This window comes from Fulmarus glacialis, unplaced genomic scaffold (genome assembly GCF_000690835.1).
Source record: "Fulmarus glacialis isolate BGI_N327 unplaced genomic scaffold, ASM69083v1 scaffold11843, whole genome shotgun sequence".
NCBI classification, from domain to species: Eukaryota; Metazoa; Chordata; class Aves; order Procellariiformes; family Procellariidae; genus Fulmarus; species Fulmarus glacialis.
This window is the reverse complement of record NW_009202348.1, coordinates 158,487-179,992: the sequence shown is the minus strand read 5'-3', so window position 1 is coordinate 179,992 and position 21,506 is coordinate 158,487. Positions and strand designations below refer to the sequence as shown.

At 42.0% G+C, this 21,506-nt stretch overlaps 1 protein-coding gene across 1 annotated transcript in view; it reads left to right on the top strand.

Moving 5' to 3' along the window:
• Positions 1-21,506, top strand: part of NDUFA10 (NADH dehydrogenase (ubiquinone) 1 alpha subcomplex, 10, 42kDa) — a 41,033-nt gene that overhangs the window by 16,449 nt on the left and 3,078 nt on the right. Inside the window, exons 7-8 of the mRNA XM_009574255.1 lie at positions 1,832-1,917; positions 10,077-10,185. Of these exons, the coding sequence (XP_009572550.1) occupies positions 1,832-1,917; positions 10,077-10,185 (195 nt within the window). The remainder of the gene's footprint in view (positions 1-1,831; positions 1,918-10,076; positions 10,186-21,506) is intronic.

Below are 21,506 nucleotides of genomic sequence, written 5' to 3'. Positions count from 1 at the left end.
AAATTAAATAATTAAAATAAATAATGGATATTTGAACTAACTTACCATACAACTTTCTTCCTGTTTACATCTTTGAATGCTTGTCTTGGGGAGTTATGTTACAGCAGTTTGGTAGGAAGAAGCAGTTTCTAAATACAATTTTGAAAACTCTTCTAAATGTCTGTGGTGCAGTTTTCTGTAGTGCTTTTTGAAGACGGAAACATTTTTCCATCAACAGGTGGATTTGTCGTTGGCTTTTTGCTTTATGTAAAAAGTAGGTTTCCTATGCTCTCAGCTACAGTATCTGGTTTGCCAACTTTGCCGCTTTGTAAGAGATCAAAAATGGTTAAAGAGCATCTAAACTTGCTTGAAGTTTTAAATATGCTTTGGTGATGTCATGTCAATGTATTTTTTAAGTCTTTATCAGCAAAATTAGTCTTTAAGAAATATAAATGCCTGAAGGAAAATGATCATGCAGTCATATCTCTAAGCCATTATTTCTTACCATAAAAACATACTACTGGTAATAGAGCAGACCTTTATAGTTGAAACTACTTTATAACAGCACTTTTTTATTGCCTTTTAAGTAGTAATAGATAGGATTTAGTGTTTGCTGTGATTGCAGGGAATAATTATAGTGGATTTAATATACAGTAAAGAATAGAAGCATTTTTCATTTATTATTCTATAACTCACTTTATTACTGGCATCTGCTTACTTGTTGTCAGTGGATCGACAGTGCGTCATTAGGATTTCAGTCCTGACCTCATAGCTTCATCCTTTGTTTCTGGAAAAAGCCTCTGAAAAGTGGTGTTTGGAGCTGTAACAATCCACTCCTTCCCAAGTTGCTTCAAGGTACTATCTCCACCTCATCATGCACCTTAAGGGCATCTTCCCAATGCTAGTTCGGGTTTCCTTCAGATCTAGTCAGTCGTGTGTGATAACCTCAGGCTCCTGTTAAGCGATTACACAGTGGACCGGCAAAGATCTGTTTTCTGATGGAGCCAGTCTGTAAATGAAGCTCAAATATGGGATTGATAAGTTCGGGGATGCTGGAGGAGTGATTTGCTGAGCTGGTGTTACTTGTTTGAATGATTCTGGGTGCTGAGCTGTGAGTTTTACCTTTCCTTTCTGCTCAGGGTACATGCATGTATGGGTAGGTCTTGATGACCGATCAAATCAGGAGGCTTTGGACTTCCGTCAGCATGGCTGCTTCAAGGGTGTTTGAGTTTTCCAGCCTGAAATATATCTCAGTTTCTGTGATGTGAACCACACAGCAACGCTGAGATGCAATTGCCACCATTGCCTCTCAACCTATCTCAGTTAGTATGCCACTAAACCATTTTGGAAAAAAAAAAAAACAGGCTTCCTGTGTAGCATGATGTTTTTTGTTTGCAACAAAAAGGGGTTAAATTTAGACTTATTTCCATTTCCTCCTCATTCCACCTTAGAGGTGGGGTTGTACCTTCTTTGCTTCCTTTCAGCCCCAACGGCAGGTTGAGGAAGAGTGTCATGAATCAGGTAAGAATTTGGAAACAGGGCACCTTTCAGGTGGTTTATTCCCTGCCATCCTCTGCTCACCAAGGCTGAAAGCACCAGGAACTTTAGAGCTGTCCCCCATGTGTCTGCCCAGTGCTTATGGCAGGGCCACGACCTCTGGAAATATGACTGGGAGATATGTTAGCTGTAAACATTTGCATTGTTAATACAGCTTTAGCAGTGAAGCCTTTTTGCTGGGTGACTTGTTTAATAATATATTTTGATTATTTCATTGATTTGGGGGGCATGTTCATTGATTTTGGATGTTCTGATCAGACCACCTCTTAGTGTGATTTTTATCTTCTGATTCCAGGTAATTGAAGACATTGAGTACCTGAAGTTTGACAAGGGGCCATGGCTGGAGCAGGATGATGTTTCTTTCCATCATCTGAGACTTTAGTAAGTATGATATCCTCCAGTAACTGAACATTACTTAGCATCAGATCTCAGGGAAAATGGTTAAAGCCTTGAGTTTTTGAAGGTATGTTTATATTTGCACTCTGACTCGTGTTTTTTGTCGGAAGTCAGCAGTGGTAGCAGGCTTTTGTAATATTGGTGCTTGGCACTGTAACAGTGTGGCGTTTTGCTGCTGCTAATAATTGATTAGACAAGAGACTCCAGATGAATAGATTCCATGCCATTAATGAAGCGCAGGAACTCTTGAGGCATTTCCTAAGTGCTGTGACTCTGATTCTTACTTTTGGGAATGTATTTTTGTAATAATTTTTGTAACTTCTGTTCCTGGGTGATCACAAACATGTTGTTTTAAAACAGAGCATTTATGCAGTTGGCACGGTGGTTTCTCTGCTGCCCTAGCAGCATGACATCCTTCAACAAAGCTTGTTGACAGAGGAAACTTGTAGCAAGTTTTATATGTGGTGCTGTTTAGATTGGCTGTGTTTAGATTGTTTTTTCTAAAATTAGACTAATTTCTTATGCTGTCTGCTTTTAAATATCTTTCCAGCAGTCAAGAAGCTGGCTGAACAGAGTATATAACGGGAAAAAGGAATCAAGCAAACTTGGGTGACTGCTCAATAAGTCATTTCTTCTTTTCCCCTGACTCCCAGTAAATAATCCTAAATAGAAGCTTTAATCCAAATTCATGGAATGAAGTATTGCAGTTCTGTTGTTCATTCTCCATAATAACAAGGGGGATTGTGAAGTACAGCAGCTTAAGGGTGGTTTTTGTTGTTTTTTTGTTAAAGATCCTTGTCTCTCTAGTTGGATGTGAAGACATCAAACTCAGATAGTGGAAAGTGCCTTGCTGGAATAGAATCAAATTTGATTATAATAATTCTTTGCAAGCACTCTATGATTCTGTCCTCCAGTTCAGCTGTAGGGTGCTACTGGTGGGGCTGCATGTGTCCCCAGAGCAATGCTGAAAAGAGAGGTAGCCCTCCAAACTCTCAAAATACGTTGAACCGAATCATTGATGTGTCTGTAAAGAAGAGAGATCAGACCTTCACTTTTATCCATATGTTACAGATGAAGCATCAGGAGTGCCACTCTGAAGTCATGTTGATGAACAAAATGTTCTCTGGATAACCCCATATAAAGAATATACCTACACTTGCAAGACTATTAATAGAGAGAACCTTGCACTGAAGTGAGGCTTCCCAGTTTGCTAGAACTTCATCTTTAGACTGAATATGCAGGTAGCAAGTGCAGTATAGTTACTACATTTTTAAAATAAAATGTAAGCATTATAGTCTCTTCGTAGTTATTTCTGGTTATCTCATAGGTTAATAGAAACACAGGGATTTTTTAAAATTGAATATCTGCCTCTGAATTTCTGTCTTTATTGTGACAGGCATTGGAGTATTAAGTTTAAACTTTTTTGCAGGCTTCTGATATTCTTTGCCTTTTACTTTTATGTGCTGTTACTTCAAATGCCTCCTAAAATTAGAGATAATGTTCCTTTTCTATGGCCCTTCTATCAAGGGGTGAAGAGAGATCACAGAAGAGCAGTGTTGGCTGGTGTCTAAAAGAAACAAGTCATGATTCGGGTGCCCTTTAAGAGGTTTCTTTCTGTAGTCATGAAAGGATAGCATCTGGTGACTTAGACCCTGCAAAACTATCAAAATCAGATTTCCTTTGAAAGAGGAAATACAGTTAAGTTGCTTGTTTTCCTATAGGTTCACACTAGTACATTTATTAAGAAAGGATTATTAATTGCAGAGTGTAGGAGGGAGTTAAAGGAAAGCATACAGTTAGAGCAGTGTATTAAGGTATTGTATGAAAATTGTACTTCGCAGCTGTAGAAGGGAATAAATTGCATTGTTAAGGACTCAATTTTTCATTGAACCATGGGGGAGGGTGAGAGGGTCTCCTGTACATGGCTCTTGTTGTTGTAGATAATACGAAATTATTTCTTCTGTTGGCACTGTGTGGCTGTTAAGATCTTACAATGCAACAAACTGCTAATTTAAATGTTCATATGGTTTGAGTTTTGCTGTTTCCCTTGCCTTCACAATAGCATTGTCAAGATAGTGTTCATATTCGGACAGATGATGAATGTGCGCGGTGTTTGCTTTGAGCCTTCATTTGGTGCTGGGGTACTAAGGCATTGATCAACTGTGTAACGACAGATCCGGTGCCAATTTTGTGCTCATGCCTTGCTCAGCTGAATGAGGAAATTGTGGGCAATATGTTGGGCAGCCTGGGAAAAGCACCTTCATAACTTTTTATAAAAATGTGTAGGTTTGGACATAATCTCTTCTCATGTTAACTCTGGAAGTGCAGGACAGACATGAGTCTCCCATCACAGCTTGCACAAACTTCACTCATGAAAACATGTCAGGCCCAGTGCCAGACAGGGAACAGATGGTGTAAGGACCGAACAAACACTGCAGGGAGTCTGCTGCATGTCTTCAGTGTTGGAATAGCATCCCAGAGCATCAAATGGCAATTTCAGGTGCTAGTTCATGAACGTTAAAGCTGATGCTTTCCTCACTTTTTCCAATGCCCAAGTAGAAGAGAGCTTATGGTACCCAGCCTTCTGCAGATTTGCAGGTGTCCCATGCCTACATTAATTTGTCCTTTTGGAAAGAGTTTTTTAGCATGTTCTGGTGGGCTGCCTGTTCCATATGCTGGCACGTGCTGCCCTCTCGTGGGTGTTTCTGGAAGGCTGCAGCAGATACTTGTCTGGTTTTCCATCTGCAATTGCTTCCTTTGCTGACCTCCCAGCATTTTGCACAGCCCACTCGTTCTGACTTGGGCTGTTTCAGATCTGATGTTGTCCGGGAGTCAGAGGGGCACCGCGGCGGGAGGCAGGGCATTGCAGTCGTAATCCTGCTCCAGTGCTGGCTTGGCTGTTGGCAGTTTCACTTCTTCCACCTTCAGCTTCTATCAGCATGTCTGGGGGAAGGGTATCAATGGGCAAGGGTGAGGATAACTTTTTGATGACATGTATATAGGGTCTAACGCACAGAAACCCCAGCAGGGCCTCTGACTACTTTGGTAATGCAAATAAGTAAGCTAATCAAAACAGTGAGCCGCACCCATATAAAATCAGTTGCATAATGATACCTTTTATCTCCCTGCCTTGCCCTCGAGTACTCTCTCCCTTGCCCTAATAGAGAGTAGTGTGGTTGTGGGACTGAGGCATGTCTTGGTAAAAGGTTAAAAATGTATATATTTGTTTGTATGTAAGCTGGAGGGATCTCCCAGAGGATGTTCTCCACATCTTTCCTTCCTTGCCAAGCGCTGTGTCCAACAGAAACCACTCTGCTGTTTTTTTGAGATGTGTCAAGGAGTTCCTCTGTTGCCACTGCACTCTCTCAAGCATGTTTTATCTGTGCCCTTCCCAGTGAAATCGTGTGACTGTCTACATGCATTGCAAAATAAATAATGTTTTGGAAGGAAGAGCTGTAGTTTGTGTAACATCCCCTGTGTTCCTTTACCAGCTGTTGTGGGGAGCTTACTGCATTTGACTTGTTTCATCAGACAGGTCCATGGTTAAATCTGTTAAATTTCCACAGCTCCTTCAGAATTTGCTATAGCAGAACATATTTTGTATAGGCAAATTTTCGGCTTTTTTAAGCCACCACTAATTTAATTTAAAAAAGATAGGTATCGGCATTTGTTTTACCTTGATGAAAAGGGGATCTGTTTCCATTTGGAAACAATCTAGCCATGAAATAGTTTGCCATTCTCATCTGTTCAATTTTGTTCATTAATAACTATTAGTGTGCCACAAATCCTGTGTAGTAAATCCTCCAGTATTGTATTTGACGGTACATCAGACATATATTTTGAGGTTGTTACTGACGGACCTTGTATGTGCAGTAACTAGTAATTTTTAAGTTTTCTTAACATTTGTTTAGCTCTTCAAGCTATTGCTAACCCCGGAGTTTGGCTTCTATTTCCTTTCTGTTCATTTTGCTCTCATTTCGTTAAATGAAACATTGTAACGAAGAAGCATGGGAGTGAATGAGGGAAAGCGACCCTCAGCACTGTTTCACAGTGCAATCGAGCATGCTTAGCAAAGGGAAGAAGTGTCCATGTTTGAATGTCTGTCATGTCTGATTTCAAATAGCAGGACTAGAAGTGCTTGCAAGAGGTGCATTGGACTTGTTTTTGAAACTTTTTGTCATGGAGACTCCAAAATCTCATAAACAGTTCATTATAAAACTTCTGGCACTATTAAAAACTGCTTCCTTTGGCAACTTACTTCTCTCTTGCTTCAACTGAAACAGTTCTTTGTAATTTCCTCTTTGCGGTGGCTTTTTGTAGATTTGAAGAACTGTTGTTGCACCTTCTTACCTTCGCTTGCAGACCTGCTTTTCTTGGGAAGCTCTTTTTTCTGTCTTGGTGTTCATGGCGGGTGTTTGTTGTTCACTGAGGGAGTGGCCATGTTCACCTTCGGCATGGCACACTTTTTCTGCCTAACCAAACGATGGAGTCTGAGTCTCTTTGGCAAAAGGAGGTCTGTACATCATTGCTCTGCCTTTGCTTAGTTCTGGAGAAAATGGGCAAGGAAGAAATGACAGGCAAGGAAGGACACGTGGGGGACACACAGCCCACTGCTGTCCTGTGTGCCCGCTGAATGAGCGCAGGAGCAGAGGAGGTCAGTACGGTAAGAGATGGATGCAGGAACCATCTCTCCCACCCAGCTCTATGTGCCCACGGCATAAGCCAGGAGCATTTCTCCTTTCCCCTGCTCTCACAAGCACGGGCAAAATCGTGAGCGTATCACACACTGGCTCACTCGCACGTGTTGTACCCTACCCATGGGAGGCAGGGAGGCAGGGAAGCTGAAGGCAGCAGGGCTTGAGGAGCCCTGGCCGAGGTAATAAGGGTGTGAATAGCAGAGGAATGAATGCCACCCACTCGCTCAGATTCAAACCTGAAACACAATAACCGGTCGGTGAGAAGCTGGTTTCAAGGTGTGCAAGAAAATAATCTCTTTTCCAGTGAAATCCACCTGCTATTTCTCAAGTTACTTTCATGTATAAGCACAGAAGTTAACTTGGGATGCTTTTGTTTTGCTGGCTCTAAGCCTCTTAGGCCAGTGAATGCTTTTAGGTAGGAAGTGTGGTTTTCTAATACTGTGTATTGTCACTTCAATTTTTGTGATTATGCCAGCATCAGTTGTTGAGAAATCATGGCTCAGGCTATGCAAACTGGTCTTTTTGTTTGCTTGACTATTTTTTTTTTTCAAAGCAGTCTACTTTACCCTGCCTTGCACCTTTAGCAAATATGATCATAAGATTTTCTAATGTTCATTGTGGTAGGCAATCTTGGGACTTTGTTTATACATAGGTGGGGAAAAAAAAGCTAAGTTACTTGTGTGTCATCAGGTTTCTGCAGGTTCCCTGAAAAATTTGTGTGTCCTTGCTGTAAGCTGCCTGTAAGGGAAACAGGACTTCCTCCTCTGAAAAGAGGCAGGAATGTGTCAGTCCTGATTCCTCAGTACCTGCTCGTGCATGTCATGCTGGACATAATGTGTGAAGTGGGTGTGTAATAGGTGCTTTTGGAGAAGAGATGAGCTACCCATTGCTAACGTACTTACGAATGTGATTCCTGTGTGTCAATGGGAAGAGCTCTAACTAATAGGGTTATGGACAGTTGCAACAATGGTGAGCTAAAATCTAATGTTGCTACAGTATTAGGACCATGCAGTCACTTACATGCGCTCAGTTAAGTTTGAAATGTCACATAATCTTACGGGTAGGTAAAGCATGCTCTGGGAAGCTATGCTACTGCATGATGCGAGCTGCTTCAGGAAAATATGGTTAAGTGCCAGAAAATAATAAATAGTGATACTTTTGTGCTGGGGGAGAGAGAGAGAAAACTAAGGAAACATCTTGCTGAGCAGTGAATTAGTTCTGGCAAGTGAATGTGGTTTTGTGGTTAAAGACATTGTTGTGGCAGGTGTCTTTGGGTGGTGCTTTTAGTTAGTATTCAAAGTTGTTTCTTAAGGTACAGAGCAGAGCTGAAGCTGGAGAAGCCATCTTTGGTAGCATTATGTTTGCATTTTTTTGTTGTGCAGTGGTTGCTTTGGAGGCAGTGATTGTGAGAGCAAAGAATTTTTAAGATCAGCAAGTTTTCCATCTTGGCCACTAACTAAAATAAATTGTGCCCGGGAATTGTCCTCCACAATTTGTCTGAGATTCGTGAAGGAATGGGTTAACTGCAGACTGATTGACTGCTGGACTCAGCTTGTATGTGTCAAGTTATACTTCATATATGCCTGGACAAATTTTATCTGCTTTCTCCTACAGACTTGTAAGGTCCAAACATGTGCTCCTACTTGACAGAGGGCTGACTCTCCCATTTCTGTGGGAAGAAGGGACGGAGATGTTTATTCACTGATAGATTAGTGGATCTTCTACAGCCTCTGCTGTTAAGCCTGAGCTCAGCAAGGTCTTTAAACATTGCCTGCATGTGGTCCTGTTCAAATCAAAATTCTTAGCTTGCTGTCTCTGCTCTCTGCAGAATGAAAATGCAGATTAAAGCTTGCAGCGTTGGTACTGATTATAAGTGTGATTGCAGTATGGACTGTACTTAAGGAATGAAGAGCTGGTAGCTGAAGGGCTGCTTTCTGCTGGGGTGTGTTTATTTTAGTTCCAGGTTAATTAGCAGTGCGTATTAGAGCTGATTCCTTCTCAGCAGGACCCCAAGAGAGGAGACTTAGTAGGTGCAAAGGTGCTTCTTCCAAAGTATGCTGGGATTCAGAAATAAAACCAGTTGCATCATCAGATCACCATTTTGGACAAGCTCTTCCATCCCAGCTCAGTTATTCCAAGCTGTCCTGGAGTGGGAAGGCTGGGAGTGGCCCACAGGAGGGCTGGTGCTAGCATGTCATGAAAAGAGCTCTTGCTGTGTTGGTGAGGAGGCAAAGGAGGGCTCTTTTTCCTGGCTTCCAGCATGTGAAATACACATTTAATATATGTGAAGATAGATAATGTAGTAGTTTATAGGAAGCATCTTTGGTGTTCATCCTGGCCTTGTAAAAGGGCATTTATCCTTACCTTTTCCCACCTCAACTTTTACTAGATTATTGTCTTTCCTTACTAATTTGTCTGTAGAAGGATAATTTGTAGTGTGTGTGTCAGGATACGTTAGCAGACTAGTTTACTCGTTGAAGCTGTTCAGTACTGTGAGGTAAGGTAGCGAAATTTGTGATTTAGGTAAAAAAATTAATTGCTTAAAGATTATTAACTTTGCTTTGCTCAGGACATATGCTTTATGTGTATGTAAATATTTGTAAAGAAATGGAATTCACGGAAAACAACACAATTTGCAGTGTTTCAAGTGTTGAATTTAGAATTTGGTCACTGTCCACTGCAAATGGATGTATTTTTCCCCAAATATGTATAGGTGGCACTGTTGGTCTATGTATAATACCAGTATGCAGAAGGTGGCTTTCTAGCAGTTTCTCAGACATTTTAAATTTGGGGTATTTGAAAGTGCTGGCACCGTGCAGCATGGATTTTTGGTGGATCCTGATATCTGTCGTTACAGCTGCTGCAGCAAGCTTCCCCTGGTTACTCTCAGGCAGGATGCTAGAGGCACTGCCTGCTTCCAAACCGTGTGTTTGCCTCAGTGTCAATCCATTTAGGATGGGAATTTGGGGAAGAGCACCACCTTACTTTAATCCTTGTGAGGGTTCATTTGTGAAAACTAAGTGAACGGGAGGCAATTAAATGAAGTTGATATAGCAAGATAGAGTGTGGGATTCAATAAAACCACTGGTTTTACCTTGCTTATATAGGAAAGCAAAAAGCCAGAGTTGCCTTATGGAGAAGGCTCCCAGGAATGACAGAGCATGTCCAGGGAGGAATAACATGGGGAGGGAATGGAGAAGCAGGGAGAAGCTGGCGCAGGAGCAAACTGGAGGCAAGGGGGTAAAAAAACCTCCACGGGAACTGTGTGAGGAAAAGGACTATGTATTCATCGTAACTGGAAAAGAGCCAAAACCTGTGGAAGTATCCTTTAACAGAAAAGTGGTTCTTTAATATTTGGCCAAACTCAGAATTGATGTTGCTGTCTTTGGGGCAGGATGTGGACTAACTGCTCCTTTTTCCTTCCTTTCCTTCTTTCTTTCCCCTCAGTGTTCAGGACAAAGATGGAGTGCTGGATCCTACAGCCATCCCTCGCTTCATTCCAGAAATCACAATTGGAGGCAGTGAATATGATAAAATCTATTACGAATATCGATCGGTAAGTAATACTGGAAGGGGAGCAGTTGTATGGTAGCCAGGCAACTGTCCCTGCCAAGGTGTAAGCACGTTCATAACTGTCCTGTGCACAGCCTGGGTGTCAATCTCATGCACAGGGATACACATTTCTAAGAGTAAGTTCTGGGCTTCGCCCAGATCCCCACCTTTTTTGAAGTCTAGAGGAACAAAGAAGCAAATGGTTTGTTTCATAAGCTGATTTTCTTTTTTTGATCTTTAGATGTGGACTAAAGGATAAGTGGTTTTCATTTGTTTTTGTTTCTCCTGCCCCGATTAGTCTCTGACCTCTGAAATCTAAAATAATCCTTTGAGTCAAACAAGAAAATTGGAAACCCATGGTGACTTCTGTGAAGACGACCGCTTATAAAACGCTGAGGGAGGGGGTGTTTTTTCTGGAGTAGGCTGAGGAGGTACGAATGTTACATTGCTTCTCAAAACTGTTGTTGCTTTAAATAGTGTGTTTCTGTACGCAGGCACACATCCAAAGCCTGTTGTGGCCCAGCGCTCTCTTACACCTCATGCAGGCTCCCACACAATGTTTTAATTAGCTTCTTGCCTTTCTGGTTCTGGAGACAACGGCTTCCAATTGACTTAGCACTTTGCCCTATCACTTATTGTTATTTAGCTGGCATGGGGTCCTCTCGCACCACATGGTGTTTTCCTAAGGCCCAGGTATTGTAAATTCTCATTAGAGAAATTGTGGAACTGATGGTAATTAATACTGATTAGACAAACTGAAGTTACAGGTGATGGTGTATTTTCAAGTTGGATTGAAATAATCTCTGCTACTGTGGTTTTTTTTTTAAGTGATCACTGAAGACAAAGGAAGGAAGATCTATATAAATTTTTGTAAACCATGATTTGCATAGTCAAAACACTATTGTTTTTCTGTTCCTGTTGGTATACAGTCTCTTACTGAAATTGAAATGCAAGATACAGGTTTGTGGACTTGTTTGGAAACTCTGGACTACCAATGTTTTCTTCTGGAATAGTCCATTCAGAAGTCCCTGTGAATATTCAACATAATTCGTTCCTCCTCAGCTAACTATGCAGTGGAGAGGCTCATGCTGTTCTGCCTCATTTGAGATGTAGTCTTTCCAGCTTGTAAAAGGGGCTAAAGCTAAAGGTTAAAACAGCAGAAATCATCTCGATACTCCTTGAGGTTGTCTAATGGGTTTGAAAACTCCCTGGTCCATCTGAGAAATTGCTATCAGAATTTCGTGCTTCTTGGTATCACTTAGATTTTTAAGTCCAAAACTTCAAGCTCAGACTAAGGATTTTTGGAGTCCTTCATTCCAAGAGACGTCTGTGCGTGTGCAGCACATATTTCAGAAGGATCTGCTGCATGACTTGTTGCCAGCATGCAACATCCATCTGTACTGACAGTGCCTTTCTTCTCGAAGATGATGGGGTTTTTTGGCTGAAATGTCACTTTGCAGTGGAGCTGGGAATTATTGAGGCTGCCTGACACACAGCTAGATGTGACCTTGGTGTTGCGTGCTGAGAACTGGGGGTAATACTTCTGAAAGCCTTTTTTTCTCTAACTGTACAACAGCACATTCCTTTTTGTGCTGCCAAGAAGCTGAGAATGCCCTGGCTCATCAAATAGCTGGCTTCCAGGAAAAATTGTGACTTGCCTTGCAGATGTAGCAAAGGGATGCTTAGGAGTAGGAATATGAATACCTGGGAAGGAAAGTGGGCTCTTGGATTGCTCTGCTCGATGCCAGTTAGTTGACAGCAGAAGCTGAGCACTGTCAGTGCAAAAAAAACATTGCCAAAATATAATCTCCCTCCTGCAGGCATGCTTTTAGGCCCTGATTCAGGAAAGTACTGTGGAAAGTGATAATGTCCTTTGGAATAAGGAGGAGTTGTACATTTCACGAAGCATTCTGTTAAATTCAGGCAATACTAGCTACTCTTTTTCTCTCTTCTGAATGCTTAGACACTTGTAATCCTTCAGGGATGGGGGAGTCTATAGGGATGGTGCACAATGCAAAGTGTGCTGAGTTTTCCTACTTCCCGTAAGCTACTGGAAGGGGAAGGGAAGCACAAAGCCAGCCCCACCTGCCGTTTTATATTTATATTCTAAGAATTCAATTCTTTGTGTTGAAACTTTGAAGATCTGTGTTTTTCCCTCCAACTTTGTTTAGCAAATGAAGGTGTGAATTTCTTTGTAAGGCAAGGCTTACATTCAGAGGTAATATAGCATGAGACCAACCAGTGCAGGCAGAAAAAGCAGATGAACTTCTAGACATACAAATCTTGGCTACGAGGTTGCTGGGTCTAACGAAAGGGAATCGTAAACCCTTGCCTTGCCCCATGTTTATGCAGGGATGGTTACAGCTGTGCTACCACTTTTGCATTTGAAGACAGATAAAGATTTTGGGCTCACATGACTCGTAAGTAAAGACTTAATTATGGTATAATTACAGAACTTTAACTTTTCCTTGTGGGAAATACGTGCTTTTAAAGTTAGTGTAATGATGTTTACCACATAAATACAATGATTTGCGTAGGGGATTTTTTTCCTCAGCAATCCTATAACTAGTCAGAAATCCTTGATCATACCAATAAGCAGCAAACTGCTGTGCTTTTCAGAGTTGCATGCACACAATTCATGCTGCCTAATAATGGTGGTTTTCAGGGATTCGCAAATTCCAGGCAGAAGCTGTTTATTGTTCAAAATATGCATTAGTCAGAAGCAACAGAGAAGGAGGAGGAAACACTCTTCAGAGTCCAAGATTTTAGTATATGTGCCTTTCATGCAAAATAATGAGGTAGCCACATACAGCTCTGAATACTAGAAACTTGCTTTTTTGTGTATATCCTCTAAATTTCTTCTGTAAGCGTTCTTTTCACATGTGAGGAGGTGGCTTTCTGCCTCCTCTAACCATAAAGTCATCTGGCAGGGTTCAGCCGTTCTGTTCAGGCATTCATAAACTTCTAAAGATGCTCTTCTGGCAAGAGAAAAGTAACCTTTTAGTCTCTACCTCTGTAGATCACAGAGATAAGCATGTTCATTCTTAAGTGAAGCAACATTATTTTAGGAACTGTCAGACTAGTAAAGACTTGACTACTCCGTTTTTTTTTTCATAACAACTGCTGTATCTCTCTGCTTTCTTCCAACCGCGCACAATCCCCATGGATAGTGCTCCAAACTCCATGTGCGCCCTGTGAAGCTGGAGCACTTAGGCAGATGTGTTTGCAGAGAAGACGAAAACAAACGGTTCTGTTTAATGGAATCAGTGTACTTAAATAATGTACTTATGTACTTCACACTCCCGAATGCTGTTGGCAGCTGAATCTCCTAGGGGTGGTGAAAAAAGGATTCTTTTACGTGCATGCTCTTTTCTGTATACATGTGCAGCTGTCTAAGATTCATATTCAAGCCATCGCCTACGTCTTTACCTCTGTAAACAAAGCTGGAGAACTTTAAAATAGTCTTTGCAACCTCTTCCTTCACTGCCGATCGTAGGGAAATGATCAGCATTTCATTTATGTGAACTTTGTGTTTAAAAAGACTGGAAAAAAACCCGAAACAGTGGGCTGCTTATCACACGGTGTACTAGAGCCTGGAGTCCAGTGTTTGCTGGTGTTCACTCAAGGTGAAAGCAAAATGGTTAAAACCTAGTCTCCTTTCTTATGTCATCAGCCCTAGCAGAAAGCATTTGTGCTAGCTAGCCCACTCACCCCGACCCTGGTTCATGTAACCCAGCTCTTCTGTTTGTCCAATGGCTTGCCGCAATGTCTTTAAACACAAGTCTAAGAAACCCTGAAGGAGAAGAGGGCAATTTTCAGTAGTATGCTTAAAAACTGTGGCTTGCATCTCGTGCTCTAGGGTTTGTTTGGGTTTTTCCCCCTCCCCCATCCTTTCTCCAGGGTGTAAGATTGCACGGTGGTAAGGGTATCCTATCCACTTTGTAGTTTGCTGGGATTCTTTAAGTGTAAGTGCTGGTGTGTATATTAAAGAAAATAACCAAATACTTGGGCACACAGATTCTTCTTCAGACAAGATAGGCCAAGGTGCCTAGAAGTTCCTTTTGTATTAAGGCAAATCCCATATCAACATGTTGTATCTTTTGTTAGCCTAACTTATACAATTAGAAAAAAGGAAGTCAGGGATGTGTACCTTACCCTTGAAGCAGACAGTTGTGATGAATTCTTTGAAGAATTTATTCCATACTCTTGAACTACCTTCAAAGATGCTTCCTATCCCAATATGACTTCCAGCTCCAGTGAGTGCGTGTGCCTGTGTGTAAGACTTTCTTAGATCAGTTTTAGTTGTCATCTTTCAGTCTGAAGTGTCCTTCTGCTCTTGCATCGAAATGGTGAGCCACATACTTCCCCTCCTTTATTTACCCTCCTATTGCTTTTCCGCACCATGCACTGGCTATTTATTGATCCTGGCACACTTCAGCTTCCATCCCTTGGCTCCTTTCCTTCATGGTTCTCATTGTTCTCCTTTGAACCATCTAATTGTGCGATGTTACTTTCTGCGGTGAGATAAACTTTGCACGTGTGCCATATTCACCACATGAGGAAAGCAGAGGCTTACTTGGCAGTAGTATTGATTGTGCTTTATCCATCCTTGTCAGTGCAGCTCCATATTAAGCAGAGACAAAATGGGTGGCTCAGATTTTTCTGCCTAACATTTAGCTCATCAAGAAAGCAAATAAATACGACACTGAAAGGTAAGAGAAGGCTCTCATTTTCTTTTTTCCCACCCTTTTCCCTTGGTGGAAGGCTGCTTTTGGAATACGGGTATGCTGAGCATGGGGCAAGGAAAGCTAGTCAAAGACCTAGCTACTGCTACAAGGTGCAGTCTGGCTCCCATAATTGTGTCTCTGGCAAGTCCTTTCAGCTTGCTAACCTAGCAGGGATTTATTTTTTTTATTCCTGGACTAGTCTTATGCTAGATTGCCAAACTGAACAGGTTTCTGCAGTTAGGTGAATACCAGAGCTGTGGAAGGGAAGTAGCATCAGCATGTGGCTGGGGTGGGTTGGCTGCCTTTCCACAGCAGCTGCACCAGCTCAACTGCCTTGTCAAGCTGCATCTTCGTCTTCTGCTCCTCATCCTCCTCCCTTCTGCCCCAGGACCTGGGAGTGTGTGGCTGGCAGTCCCCTGCAGTCTTGTGTATCAGCCGTGGAGAAGCAGCAACAGGTTGGCGGGGAGGAGAAGCCCATTCCCCCAGGCTCTTTATTTCCCTCTTTTTCATAAGGATGCAACCTCGGGGGTGGGAAATCCTCAAGTGTGGGATGTCTGCTTTGGTAGTTGCAGGGAAACATCTGTAACACAGCGAGCTTTTGAGTGATGGGAAGGTGAGCCTGAAACATTAGTCAACTCTCAGCCTCACAACACAAAAAAAAGAGTATTGTAGGAACATGTGTTTATCATGTGAAGACCATAACTAGCGAAAAGGGAGGATTCTAAGGGAAGGCTTTCTCCAGGTTTGACATGGCCCAGGTTACATGTGAAGTGCAGCCCTGACCCTTCTTGGCAGCTGTGGTTGCAAGGGGCTGAGGATGGCTGCTGGCAAACGGGAGGGTTAGGAAGTCCTTTAGCTTTCCCATCTCCTCTGAGAGTGCAGAGCACTCCTGGCTTACACACAAATCCCCCATTTAAAATACCCTGAACTACAAAAGAAATACTTGCGCTTTCAGGAAGCCAGAGTTTGGATCAACAACAGGGAGTATTTGTGCTAAAATGACGCATTGAGGTTTAATGTGGTGATACTGCGTGGTGGGGTCCTCAACATCTTGGCCTTTGGCTGCAGGTTTTGGGTTATGAGAAAAGCTACAGGCTTCTAAAAAAATCCCTTTGACCAACTCTACTTGTTTGCACAGAGGACATTACCCATACATACATATAAAGTACAACTGCTACAGTAAGCCTTATCTAAGCCATGAATTGTCTTCCATGGTACTCTTGCCTTTGCAGAAGTAGGGAGATTAGGATGTCTTTGTTCTCCATGTTTGTGATTGTTACCATAGCAGCTGTCTTTGATACAATCTTCTGTTTTCTCTCTCCTGCCATTTTTTCTTGGCTTGATGAAGTTTTCATTTTTTTAGGATCGAGGTCTCCCTTCCTAATTCTTATTTTAATGGAGGTGTTTGGCACCTGTCTGCTCTTGAACCCAGGAAGGAATGAAAACAGACACCCAATAAAGTAGGAAAGGCTTAATTTAAGTTTTTTTCCTGTTTTATCTCTGCAAAAATATTTTTAGCCCTTTGTAAAGTAACAAGATGTTGCCCGGCTAAATATCGGTAAGACCAGAAGAACCTGGAGAACAACTAAAACCTAGGAATGACGAAGTTGTTCCTGAAGGGTACCTGGAAAGGGGTGGGAATAGGCACGTGATCTTCTCTTCCTGACTTCCCACTCCTCCTCCACTCTCGCCAATCATGTGGGTACGGAGAGAGCGTGAGAGCAGCTCCTCTGCTGCCTTAAAAATGTGTAGCTTCTCTACCCTTCTTCCCTTGCAAACTATCATGGGCAATTGGCAGGAATATCTATCCCAGATACGGTGGAGAAGGAACCTGGGAGACCTTGGGACTATCTCAAATCTTGGTCTTGGTAGTTGCGTCTGTTTTGTTTTAGATGACAGACATGCTGTCCCAGGCACTGGGTACCTTGTAAATCAAAAAGACAGTAAAATCCCACTGGCATTAAAATAATCCATTTCAAACTTGACAGTCTGCCACTGAGCCCTAAGAAAGAAAACACTTTTTTTATGTGGCAGCACATCCTCCCTCTCCCAAACCCCTCTTAATCCCATACCCATGTAGAAATGTGATCCCCAGAGTAGACCTGTATCAAATAAAAAAAATAAAATAAAAACACAAGGAAAATAGGTTGGAAGAAAGATTAGTGATTAAGGAAAGTGGAGAAAAGTTGCAGGTGAACTGCTCCCACTCCACTCTTCTGTATCTCCTAGGAAACTTTAATTAAAAAAAAAAAATCCAACCCTCAGAGGACAGTTTCGTTGTGGTATCTTACATTGAAAATCATGCTCTAGATCAGGAAAAGGTAAGAAGGATACTTGGACTTATTTCTCGCTCTCCCTGCTTTACTCCAGCTTCTCAGGGGTACCATCTCCATGGATCTTAAACTGTGGAATAGTGTCAATTTGAGGTGTTTAACTGTGCGGGTGAGGTGGTGCAATTTTGGTTGGGATGGCATTAGTATGTTATTTTCCTTTTTTCCTGATAGCATTTTTCTGCTGATAGGTGCCTTTGGGCTTTTTAATGTAGAACTGGCATTGCTGAGACCTGCTGCTACTTTGAGTAATGTAATATAAGGAAAGCTATTGTAAGAAGCTTTTTGCATTTTACCTGTCCAGTTAGAAAAGCAAGTCTACAGTTAGTATAACACTTTATTTGGCTTGGATATAGTTACTTGGCTTTTTCCTGTGGTAAGTTTGCACTCGGTAGTGGCTAACTGGCATTTCTAACAAATTTGCCGAGAAAAACCAAAGTAGATATTATTCTGCCACTATGTAGAATAGTCACTAGGGCAAGTAGGCACTGTGGAAAAAAGCTGCAACAAAATATTTAGCCATAATCTGTGCTTATGTATTCTTGGCTGTCCTGCAAAAATAAGGCTAGAGGTGTACATTAGATTGTTTATGGTGTTTGTAGTTGTTCAAGTTGCAAGTCACAAAATTGGATTCCTGCTTAAACTCAGTTATGTTGTTTGAAATAAAAAAATACTTCAGCTTTAAAGAAATATGCTGTGTCCTCCTTATGGACACTTCTCTTTCCAAAAGATTTCTACTGTCTTGTCTGTCTTTTTTAATGAATGAATGAAGGGTAGGACAACACTCATTGAACAATTGCAGCAAACTGGAATTGTTTTAACCTCAATTCAGTAAAGCTTTTGAGTACTCTTGTTACTTGGGCTATAATGAATGTTAACAGCATTAAGAACTTTGAGTAAAGAATGGCAGGAGTCGAGCTGTAAACAAACATCTATCTATGCCAATCCTTTGGAAACCAAACCATATACACCTTGAATGTGTGTTTGGGGTGTATTACACCCCCTTCCCCTCTTATCTTTTGCTCTGGAGCATAGGACCCAAACCCTTCCGGAATACAGCCAGTATATGAAGCTACATGTTTCTAGAATCTCTCAGATTTTAGCTGTGTGCCAACAACACACACTGACAATAAACTTGAGGAAGCCAGGATTTCTACTGGAAAAAGCAGTAGTCTTCGCTAATAGCGTGATGGAAGGTGCTATTATTATGCTTGTTATAAACAGCCACTAAATGAAAAGGTTTGGATAATGATGAATGAGCCCATGCTTGTGGAGTAATGACTCTGTTTTTAAGTGCTCTTTGATCAGTGCTGCTCAAAACATGCTATTTATAGATCTATTTTAGCTGTGAAGCCCAGCCATTAGCAGAAAGAAGCACAGGAATAGAAGGGAAAAAATGATAATTCTTTTTGCTCCTGAAATGTTGGAAAACAAGACATGCTCTAAACTGATGGATGTAGACCTTTTCAGATTGTTAAAACTCTCCAGAGCTCTACCTGTACATGTCTGGTTTGAAATTATTTTAAGGAGCTATGAAATGCAGCCGCAGTATAGCAAACAGCTGGATGAAGCTGTTTGTTGCTGCTCTGCAGCCTATGCCACTTTATAGGGCTTTTCATCATGTTTATAGTTTTGACAGACACTTCTGTGGCAGAGTTCTTAATTTAACTGATGAGATGATCTTGTTTTCATCTTTTTACTGATGCTCTTTTAAAGTTGAGCAGTTTCATTCTTTTGAGCTGGCTCTACCTTTGAGTACAACTCATTTCATTAGTTTCATGCTCTGTGCGGTGGATTTTATAGCATACTTCTTGAGGTAATCCTTGCTGCCAACTTTAAGTTCTGCACAGTGTAATGCAGCAGACCAAGACTTGATTCCCTGTCTCATCCATTTCCAGGGAGTGGAAAAATCGGTTACTTGGCAGTGACCTTGCAGGAGCTCATGTTTACCTCCTGCCACAGGGATACGTGTGAGCTGTTGGGCTTGTCTAGTGGGATCTCTGTTCCCGTTTGCTTGTTCAGTGCTGCTTCAGTTGTAAGCTCTTGAGGGCAGAGACTTAATTCTTGTGTTGCAAAGTCTGTGTCTAGATGGGTGCTGTGATAACAACACAGCTTTTCTTACTTTGTTGGGAAAGATGGTTCAGCTTTGGTGTGATGGTCAACTGGTTTCTCTGCTGCTTGGTGCTGGACAAACCTGTTGGTGGTTCCATAGGTCTCTTTGGGCTGATGTCAGTGAAGGACCTAAGACGGTTTGAAGGGATTTATTTGACCCTGTATGCTACTCCTTGTACTTGCCTGTGGAAGTGTGTTGTTAATAATTAATCATGTGTAATAGGATGCACTACTATTATTTTTAATGTGGCCATTAAGTCACACCTTTTCTTTGGTCTTACTCAAGTGTGATTTGAAGGTAACAAACATGGAGCAGTCTTGTGAATGTGCCAGCCACTTGCAAATGATGTGGCCTTGCTGATTTTCATTAGAGTTCTGACTGGGAAACTTACTCGTAATGCACAAGTCTCATGGGAAATGCAAGTCACTTCCAAGTACTTGCCTGGTTTCCCATCGAGACCCTCTAAATTTTGTGTCAGCAGTATCCTTCAGCAAGGAGTCTTTCAAGCCATTGACTTTGTTTTATGGCACCTTTATCTTGTACTGGAAGAGACAGTGAATATTCAGTCCCTCTCTGTGTTCTCCCAGCTACTGGCAAGTTATACAGAGTTTTGTCCTATCTCCCGTCCATCATCTCTTTTCTGGGCTGCATGGTTTACCTCTTCTGGCTGCAATACCAGCAGCCTCAGGGCTGGCCGCTTGTTCCCATCCCTGCCCTTGTGCTGGCTAAGCAGCTGTGGGCAGAACAGGCTGGGAACTTCAGCTGGGTGCAGTTTGGAGCATCAACTTAACCCTTTGTTGTCACCAAAAAAAGCACATCCTACCACCTGCCCCGCACCTCCAGATCTTTCCTGGTGCTCCTACCACTCTTCTTTGCAGTGGTCTGGTACGTGTTAGGCTGACTGAGCTTGCAGAATCACTGAAAACTAACGCAGCCAGAAGAGGTGAAGAGCTCGCTGGGCGAGGGGGTTGATTGAGCTTGTGGAATGATCCAGCAAAGCTGCAGAGCTGGCTTGGACTGCGCAGCAGAGAGATGAGAGGATGGGTACTGTAGGACCTTTTCTTGTTGGCATCATGCTATTCAGCCACGCTGTGCAACATCGCTGCGACACTTTTCATTTGGCTGTTTTAATCCAGGCTCCTCGTGACATTGAGCAAACGCTTGTTCTGGCAGGAGGTGGGCCTGTGAGGAGCTGGAGGGGAGGCAGAAGACCGCAAGAACAGGAATGACTCCTGTTCCAGTATTTTTCCAAATGCTTAATAAGTGCTAAAAGATCACCAGCTTCCTCCCCTCTGGGACAGACTTACGTTGTTCCTAGTTGTGCAGCTTTTTTACTGTGGACATGGCTGTAAAATGTGAGCTTTGAAGAACCCGTTCTCGGGAAGTCTTCTGTGTTACTTGTACCTGGTGCAGATAGTGTGCAGAACGTAAATTCACATCATTCTGCTTGCTAGGTAGTAAAGGATTTGTTTACTGTGCCCTCCTCTTCCCATTTTTTGGGCTATTTTGAAAGCTTGGCTGTAACATATCCCAAAACTCGTCTGCTTTTGCCAAGGCCCACTGTGAACGATGGAGTATGGATGAATACTTATTATAAAATTCACTTTGATGTATTGCATGTCTTTAACCAAAGGCACATGGGGAATTTGTTTTGGACAATGAATTTGAATTCTATTGGGATTGATATTGTATCTTTTAAAGAGGGCAGATTTACCCAGACACAAAACTGTAAACTCCCATATTTTCCCAGAGAGCTCCTGTTGCTTTAATAATCTAGTTATCTGGGAATCTCTTGAAGTATCAAAGGGCCAATTATGTGCTGCCTGGAGAGGACCAGGGAGAGCTGTTTTTGTGCTAGAATTAATAGATACGGGCTGGTCACAGCAGGTCTGATGTCCTCCCTAGCTCACCACTGTAAATTTTGCAGGGCAGAGATAGTAATCATTTATTTTCATCTCGCATCTCCCCTTTGCTCAGCAGGAGTGACTCTTAACAGGACTGCATGGTTTCTTCTGATATTTAGACAAGACATTAAAGACAACTTTAAATGAAAAACCTTAGAAAAACTGATCAAGAATGGCTTGTAATGGCTTGTGACAAAGCAAGGTGGGGAATGCCTCGTGAAGGAGGTAGAAGTCTTCTGTTAGCTTGATGT